At 49.8% G+C, this 9,674-nt stretch overlaps 1 protein-coding gene across 1 annotated transcript; it reads left to right on the plus strand.

Moving 5' to 3' along the window:
• Positions 1–4,164: 4,164 nt before the first annotated feature.
• On the plus strand, positions 4,165–5,793 carry LOC308172519 (zinc-binding protein A33-like; the record flags this gene model as incomplete). The annotated part of the gene is made up of 1 exon (XM_080547417.1): positions 4,165–5,793. The coding sequence occupies one exon, from the start codon at positions 4,165–4,167 to the stop codon at positions 5,791–5,793; it is 1,629 nt and encodes a 542-aa protein (XP_080403543.1).
• Positions 5,794–9,674: the final 3,881 nt, after the last annotated feature.

Raw genomic sequence — 9,674 nt, forward strand, 5'->3', positions numbered from 1 at the left:
GGGTAGGGTAGGGCAGGGCAGGAGGGGACAGGACAGGGTAGGACAGGACAGGGTAGGGCAGGGCAGGGCAGGAGGGGACAGGACAGGGTAGGGTAGGGCAGGGTAGGACAGGGTAGGACAGGACAGGGTAGGGCAGGACAGGACAGGGTAGGACAGGACAGGACAGGACAGGGTAGGACAGGACAGGACAGGACAGGACAGGGTAGGACAGGACAGGGCAGGACAGGGTAGGACAGGACAGGACAGGACATGGTAGGACAGGACAGGACAGGACAGGACAGGGTAGGACAGGACAGGACAGGACAGGGTAGGACAGGACAGGGCAGGACAGGGTAGGACAGGACAGGACAGGACATGGTAGGACAGGACAGGACAGGGCAGGACAGGACAGGAGAGGACAGGACAGGACAGGACAGGATAGGACAGGACAGGACAGGACAGGACATGGTAGGACAGGACAGGACAGGACAGGACAGGACAGGGTAGGACAGGACAGGGCAGGACAGGGTAGGACAGGACAGGACAGGACATGGTAGGACAGGACAGGACAGGGCAGGACAGGACAGGAGAGGACAGGACAGGACAGGGTAGGACAGGACAGGACAGGACAGGACAGGACAGGACAGGGTAGGACAGGACAGGACAGGACAGGACAGGACAGGACAGGGTAGGACAGGGTAGGACAGGACAGGACAGGACAGGACAGGACAGGACAGGACAGGACAGGACAGGAGAGGACAGGACAGGACAGGGTAGGACAGGACAGGACAGGACAGGACAGGGTAGGACAGGACAGGACAGGACAGGACAGGACAGGACAGGACAGGGTAGGACAGGGTAGGACAGGACAGGACAGGACAGGACAGGACAGGACAGGACAGGACAGGACAGGAGAGGACAGGACAGGACAGGGTAGGACAGGACAGGACAGGACAGGACAGGGTAGGACAGGACAGGACAGGACAGGACAGGACAGGACAGGGTAGGACAGGGTAGGACAGGACAGGACAGGACAGGGTAGGACAGGGTAGGACAGGACAGGACAGGACAGGACAGGGTAGGACAGGACAGGGTAGGACAGGACAGGACAGGACAGGACAGGACAGGGTAGGACAGGACAGGACAGGACAGGAGAGGACAGGACAGGGCAGGACAGGACAGGACAGGGTAGGACAGGACAGGGCAGGACAGGACAGGACAGGGTAGGACAGGACAGGACAGGGTAGGACAGGGCAGGGGAGGGTAGGACAGGGTAGGGTAGGGTAGGACAGGACAGAGTAGGGCAGGACAGTACAGGACAGCCCCCCCCCACCTCATCTCTAGCAGGGTCCTCTCCCCCCCCCCTCGACCTCATCTCTAGGATCCTGCCCCCCCCCCCCCCCCCCCCCAGGGTCCTGTCCCAGCCCCCCTCCTCCACCTCATCTCTAGGGTCCTCCTCCTCATCTCTAGGCCCCCCCCCCCAGGGTCCTGTCCCAGCCCATTACTCTGGGCTGGCAGTAATAAACAGCCTGTGCAGCCTTGCTCTGATTTAAGACTCCTCCTCTCCAACTCCTCATTGTTTACTTGTTAGGACACAGTGTGTCTCTCTAGCACTCTGTGTGCGTGCGCGTGCGTGTGAGTGTGCATGACTGTGTATTTGTGTGTACACGTGTGTGTGTGTGTCTGTATGTGTGATGGTCTGTGTGCGCTTGGGGACCCATCGATTGGCCTAGGGGGAACCTTGTGAGTACACGATCACGGAGGTCGTGAACGGCCAGTCAGCATACAGCTTCCCCTGGGACGGCCAATCACAGCCAGGAGCTCAGGAGGAGTATCGACAGTCTCAGTCTCTCTCTCCATCTCTATTTCTAGCTCTTTTCTCTCCCTCTCTCTTTCTTAACAGAAACATAACAGTACCAATAACAACAGTGGTAACAGTCTATGAGTATAACTAGGGCTGGGTTAAAAAAATCGATTTCCCGATTCTGAATCGATCTTCATTAAATGAGCGATTATCGATTCATAAATCCCGAGATCGATCTTTCATTTTTTTTTATTATTTTTTTTTGCTTGCAGCTTCAACCCGCAACGAGATCTCGTGGCCAGATCTCGCGCTACAATAATTTATCATATCTCACGCAACGTGAGGTCTCAACACTAAAATCTAAAAACATGGCGATGGCAGGGACACTCAAGTCACCACCAGGCTTAAAGTCAGATGTCTGGGTGCATTTTGGATTTTAAAAATGTGACGATAGAGATGAGCTGGACAAAAGCAAAGTCATATGTAAATAAAAAGTACATTCATGTAACTGCTTTGGAGTCAATTCATTGATATGTTTAACAATGCTACATGTTATAGGGTTCCTTGAACCATTTATAGCATTAGTTCGGAGAATCTCTTTCATATTCAAGCAAAAAATGTATATTGTAACTAGATCGAATCGGAATCGAATCGTTTTGGGAAATCGGTGGCGATACCCAGCCCTAAGTATAACTACTCATAGACTTGTTATAACTACTACTACCAAAGTCTGGGTATTTATAACAAGCCTATGAGTTGTTATAACAAGTCTGAGTCGTTATAACTACGATAACGACTCATAGACTTGTTAGTTAGTAGGGGGCATCAGAGGGGGTACTTTATAGTAGGGGGTATCTTAGGGGGTCATTTATAGTAAGGGGCATCAGAGGGGGTAATTTACTTCTGACTTATCCTTTTAACTTTTTGAGAGAGAGAGAGTCCAGCTCAATGGAAATCCATGACCTCTGCTCTGCACCTTTAAGAGCAGCAGTGTGGTAGACACACGGCACAGGAGTGTTGCGTAAGGCGTGGCGTTGTGACGACGACTAAAGTGGAGAGATTGATAAGTCAGGCGTGGTGGCAAACTCCCTTTCTCTTCAGTAATCTCTCACAACACAACAACTGTTGCATTTGTCCTCTACCCCTCTGGACCTCTACCCCTCTGGACCCTCTACCCCTGTGGACCTCTGGACCTCTGGACCTCTGGACCTCTACCGCTGTGAGCCCTCTACCCCACTGGACCTCTACCGCTGTGAGCCCTCTACCCCTCTGGACCTCTGGACCTCTGGACCCTCTACCCCTCTGGACCTCTACCCCTCTGGACCTCTACCCCTCTGGACCTCTACCCCTCTGGACCTCTACCCCTCTGGACCCTCTACCCCTCTGGTCCTCTACCCCTCTGGACCCTCTACCCCTCTGGTCCTCTACCCCTGTGGACCCTCTACCCCTCTGGACCTCTACCCCTCTGGACCCTCTACCCCTGTGGACCCTCTACCCCTCTGGACCCTCTACCCCTCTGGACCCTCTACCCCTGTGGACCTCTACCCCTCTGGACCCTCTATCCCTCTGGGCCTCTACCCCTGTGGACCTCTACCCCTCTGGACCTCTACCCCTCTGGACCCTCTACCCCTCTGGACCTCTACCCCTCTGGACCCTCTACCCCTCTGGACCCTCTACCCCTCTGGACCCTCTACCCCTGTGGACCTCTACCCCTCTGGACCTCTATCCCTCTGGACCTCTACCGCTGTGGACCTCTACCCCTCTGGACCCTCTACCCCTCTGGACCCTCTACCCCTCTGGACCTCTACCCCTCTGGACCCTCTACCCCTCTGGACCCTCTGGACCCTCTACCCCTCTGGACCTCTACCCCTCTGGACCCTCTACCCCTGTGGACCTCTATCCCTCTGGACCCTCTACCCCTGTGGACCTCTACCCCTGTGGACCTCTACCCCTCTGGACCTCTACCCCTCTGGACCTCTACCCCTCTGGACCTCTATCCCTGTGGTCCTCTACTGACTTAAGGACAATAAAAAAATACTTGGTGTCAACATACAGCACACATACTCAGGTGAGTAGATAAGACCTTCCAACAATTGACTGCATGGCAATATTATTATTGTTATTATTATTATTATTAAGACCTGGATATTTCCCTAAGTGACCTGTTTTTCTTCATCTGTGGTGTACACTTGGTTTTGGATAATGTCGCTGTAAAATGTTTGTTTATTTTCTTTTAAATATTTATAGACGTTTATAGGGTTTGTGTTACAATATAAGTTGAACTTGACAAGTTGACAAGTAAAGATTAATCTTTTATCATTTTTTATTATGGTCAGCTGACTAGCTCTGGTGTTATAGTGTCACCTTTGGTCTCTCTAGATATGGCTTCCTCCAGCAGTCTCCTGTCTGAGGAGCAGCTCCTGTGTTCCATCTGTCTGGATGTGTTCAACGACCCTGTCTCTATTCCATGTGGTCACAACTTCTGCATGGCCTGTATCAGAGGATACTGGGACACCAATGAATTGTGCCAGTGTCCGCTGTGTAAGGAAACGTTCGATCGAAGACCCGAGCTTCGCGTCAACACAACGTTTAGAGAGGTCGTTAAGAAATTCAAGAGAATGGGAGTCGGAGCTAAAGATGAGTCCCCTGCCGAACCTGGACAAGTGCCTTGTGAGATCTGCCCTGGGACGAAGCTCAAGGCTCTGAAGTCCTGCCTGGTGTGTCTGACCTCTTACTGTGAGACTCACCTGGAGCCTCACCAGAGAGTCGCAGCCTTAAAGAGACACAAGCTGATCGACCCTGTGGAGAACCTGGAAGACAGGATGTGTAAGAAGCACGAGAGACTCCTGGAGCTGTTCTGTCGGCGTGACCAGATGTGTGTGTGTCAGTTTTGCACGGAGACAGACCACAAGACTCACGAAACAGTCCCTCTGGAGGAAGAGTGTGGAGAGAGGAAGGTTCAGCTGGGGAAGATGGAGGCAGAAGTTCAGCAGATGATCCAGGAGCGACTGCAGAGGGTTCAGGAAATCAAAAACTCCATGGAGCTCAACAACAGAGACGCAGAGAGAGAGTTAGCAGGCAGCATACAGATCTTTACTGCTCTGATGCTCTCCATTGAGAGAAGCCAGGCTGAGCTCCTTGACACGATCGAGGAGAAGCAGAAAGCATCAGAGAGGCGGGCTGAAGGGCTGATTAAAGATCTGGAGAAGGAAATAACTGAGCTACAGAGAAGAAGCGCTGAGCAGGAGCAGCTCTCACACACCGAGGACCACCTCCGCCTCCTCCAGAGCTTCCCTTCTCTGTCCACCCCTCCGCACACCAAGGACTGGTCTGAGATCAGTGTTCACAGAGATCTCTACGGGGGGACTGTGAGGAGAGCTGTGTCTCAGCTGGAGGAGACACTCATGAGGGAAGTGCAGAAGGTGTTTGATGTTGATCTGAAGACGATTCAGCAATACGCAGTGGACGTGACTCTAGATCCTGATACAGCGCATCCTAAACTCATCGTGTCTGCGGGTGGCAAACGGGTGACACATGGAGACACAAGAAAAAGTCTCCCTGACTCCCCAGAGAGGTTCAGTGAATGTAGTAACATCCTGGGAAAGGAGGGTTTCTCCTCGAGGAGATTCTACTATGAGGTGTCGGTTAAAGACAAGACGGCGTGGGACGTAGGCGTGGCCAGAAAGTCCGTCAACAGGAAGGGGAAGATAAGACTGAGCCCTAGGAACGGATACTGGACTGTATGGTTGAGGAACGGAAACGATTACATGGCTAACAACAGCCATCCGGTCAACCTGTCCCTGAGAGAGAAGCCCCAGAAGGTGGGGGTGTTTGTGGATTACGAGGAGGGTCGGGTCTCCTTTTACAACGTGGAGACCGGGTCTCATATCTACTCTTTCACTGGCTGCACCTTCACTGAGAAACTCTATCCGTTCTTTAGCCCCGGTAATAATGATGGTGGTAAAAACTCTCTCCCTGTGATCATCACTCCTGTCACAGACCAAGTGTGAACCTTTCACTGCTATTGATTATCATTCTTTGGCCAAAAGAAATGATGTATGTTTAAATTGCTACAATTGAAATTAAGTTAGCAAACTCAATGCCTTCTTTTAAATCAATTCTCAAAGATTTACTTTTACAGGATGGCTTTTTTAATAGTACATCTGTGGTTTGTCAAGTTTCTATTCCTCTCACTTTTATTTCACTTGTTTTTATTATACACTTTTTCATCAGGTCTTATGTCCTATGCTTTAAATACATTTTGTTATCAAGTTTATTATCATTGTTTAATGCCTATACTTGATTTTAACTATATGTGGGGATCTCTCACTGTCATTCTTATTAACAAAAATAAGTGAATGAATGGTCTGTAATGTGTGTGTGTGTGTGTGTGTGTGTGTGTGTGTGTGTGTGTGTGTGTGTGTGTGTGTGTGTCTGTGTGTGTGTGTGTGTGTGTGTGTGTGTGTGTGTGTGTGTGTGTGTGTGTGTGTGTGTGTGCGTGTGTGTGTGTGTGTGTGTGTGTGTGTGCGTGTGCGTGCGTGCGCGCGCACATGCGTGTGCATGTGTGTGTGTGTGTAGTCCTAGTCCACATTGTGATCACCCTCCTATCCAGTTTGCAGCTTACAGGACTCTCAAGTATGCACGTGTACACTGACAACCTCAGGTCTTGCACTGAAACACTACACACTATTCACCAGCAGCATTGCATCACTCTTGTTACAGCAATAACAACAGTAAAAAACATAAATAAAACATAAATAATTCTTCCTTCTTCTAGCATGGTGACTGCCAATGGCCCCTGGTCCTAGCATAGGTTTGTTTCTTATGAGAAGAAGAAGAAGAAGAAGGTTCAACCGTTATCATTGCACAGTACAACAACATGTAGTTATGCTCTAGGCCAGGGGTCAGGGGTCAGAGCCATAGAAGACACATGTATTTATGCTCTAGGCCAGGGGTCAGAGCCATAGAAGACACATGTATTTATGCTCTAGGCCAGGGGCCAGGGGTCAGGGGTCAGAGCCATAGAAGACACATGTATTTATGCTCTAGGCCAGGGGCCAGGGGTCAGGGGTCAGAGCCATAGAAGACACATGTATTTATGCTCTAGGCCAGGGGCCAGGGGTCAGGGGTCAGAGCCATAGAAGACACATGTATTTATGCTCTAGGCCAGGGGCCAGGGGTCAGGGGTCAGAGCCATAGAAGACACATGTATTTATGCTCTAGGCCAGGGGTCAGAGCCATAGAAGACACATGTATTTATGCTCTAGGTCAGGGGTCAGAGCCATAGAAGACACATGTATTTATGCTCTAGGCCAGGGGTCAGAGCCATAGAAGACACATGTATTTATGCTCTAGGTCAGGGGTCAGAGCCATAGAAGACACATGTATTTATGCTCTAGGCCAGGGGTCAGGGGCCAGGGGTCAGAGCCATAGAAGACACATGTATTTATGCTCTCGGTCAGGGGTCAGAGCCATAGAAGGCTACCTGGTTAGATAGCGTTCAAGTTGGCTTTGGTTCCTTGTCTCATTCCTGTAGGTGATTTAGTTCACAAACAAGCCCCCTGCCTCTAATTGACTCTGGGACTCCCCCTCACCCCCCTACACCCCCTGTCACACACACTAATCTATATTGGTGTTATATACTTATATATATATGCATTTACAACAATATATTGACATAATAATTACCTACATAATTATTGTTCTACTGCCCCTTTCTGTCATTTGCTTATATAGTGTTGTTTATTACATTGTTGTTGTTTTTTTTCATTATATTGTTGTTGTTTGTGTCTATGTCTCATGCACCAACCACACCAAGTCAATTTCCTGTATGTGCGAATAAACTTGGCAATAAAAATACTTCTGATTCTGAGATTGTCTGAGCTTCCTGTGGCATTGCAGGGCTGGATAAGGCCGAGGAGCAGAGCCTCAGGACCAACTGGCAGAGGAGAGTGTTCTCTGTGTTCACCTCTTGGCATTAGAGAGAGAGAGAGAGAGAGAGAGAGAGAGAGAGGTAGGTTGATAGATAGATAGATAGATAGATAGATAGATAGATAGATAGATAGATAGATAGACAGCCCCAGATACACCCCCTCTCCTGCTACTACAAAGGCCTTTAGCAGGCGAACTCTACAAGCCGACATCAACCAAACACCTTCAACACCATCTACATGTTGGGGTTAGCTACGGTATTATGACTAATCTAACTGTACACATTGATGGGGGGCATCTGTTAGTTAGAGTACAATACAAACAAGCAGGTGTTACATAGACATATGAATGAATAATGAATGAATGAATGGTCTTTATTGTCATTGCTATAGTACAGGTACCAAACAACGAAATTTGGGAGGGGTGGCTCCCCTGGTGCTAGGAAAAAAAAAGAAGAAAAAAAGAAGGGAAAGGAGCTGGTTTACATAAATAAAGGCTATGTACACCATCCACTATACTATACTGTACAGATAAAACGACTAGGGTTGTCATATTGCACATAGTGTTATTGCACATTCATTTAAAGTGTCGCAGTTTGCAGGCTTGAAATGTACATATTTGTGCCTCAGCACTACACCTGATTTTTTCAATCCAGCAGCTGCCATCAATCCGTCCAGACTGTCCAAGGCCCAGAACCTAGGTCTTTGCTGTGTTCAGGGCCTGGATGGCCCTGGGGTAGAAGCTGTGCTTCAGTCTGTTTGTCCTTGCGGCCATGGTCCTGTACCGCCTTTTCGAGGGCAGCCGGGCAAAGTGTTCGTACCCAGGGTGGGTTGGGTCCCTGGAGATCTTGGAGGCCTTCCTGAGACAGCGTGTGTTGTACAGCTCTTCCAGAGAGGGGAGGGGGGCGCCGGTGATCTTCTGGGCCGTTCTCACGACTCTCTGTAGCGCATTCCTCTCTGCGGCTGTGCAGCTGGAGAACCAGTTGCAGATGCAGTATCCTGCATATCCTGCTATGTGCCACAGTTGCAATGCGTCTTAGAGATGGCTCTGCTGTAAAGAGTGCAATGCAAAGGAAGATAATTCATTCGTTCATTATTTGGCTACAATGACGCGTACTTTACAACGCAATCTGACACCTGTTACAAGAGTTGGCCTGTAGGTGGCGCCACCTACAGTTAGTGTTACAAAGCAGTGATCCCCAGTATTACTATGACCGCACCAATGTAAGATGCAAGTTCTGTATGTCTCTGAACAAAATAGTAGACAGAGTAAGATATGTTTACAACTGTATCTGCATGTATCATTTAAAATGAGCTAAAATGTTTAATGTCATCAACAAATCACTCAATAAGTTGAATTGAGTCTATCGTAATGCAAGGATAATAGTTGCAATTGGACTCCCTCTCTCTCTCTTATTTCAAGAGAACGGAGGAAGAGAATGAAAGAGAGAGAGAGACAGAGTAAAGCAGTTGGAGCAGTAGAGGCTGGTGTAGGTAGAGGCTGGTGGAAGTAGAAATCGGAGGACAGGGCTCATTGTAATGCATGGCATGGAATGAGGAATGGTATCAAACACGTGTCTTCCATGTATAACATTAAGCCTGTCCTCCCTTTCATCTCTCTTTCCATCCCTCTCTCTCCCTCCCTCTCTCTCTCCTTCCCGTCCATACCTCCCTCCCTCTCTATCTATCTTCTCTTCCCTCTCCATCCCTCCCTCCCTCCCACCTCCTTCCCATCCCCTGTCCCCCCTCCCTGTCTATCTCCTCTTCCCTCTCCCTCTCTCCCCCTACCTAACTCCCCCTCTCCCTCCCTCTCTCTCTCCCCCCCTCCCTCCCTCTCTCCCTCCCTTCCTCCCTCCCTCTCTATCTCCTCTCCCCCTCTCTCTCTCTCCCTCCCTCTCTCCCCCCCTAGGGTTAGACAGGGTTGACACCTAAACTTGCCAGGGTCAGTGTTGCAATCAGCA

This window comes from Nansenia antarctica (genome assembly GCF_963989245.1).
Source record: "Nansenia antarctica genome assembly, chromosome: 17".
NCBI classification, from domain to species: domain Eukaryota; kingdom Metazoa; phylum Chordata; class Actinopteri; order Argentiniformes; family Microstomatidae; genus Nansenia; species Nansenia antarctica.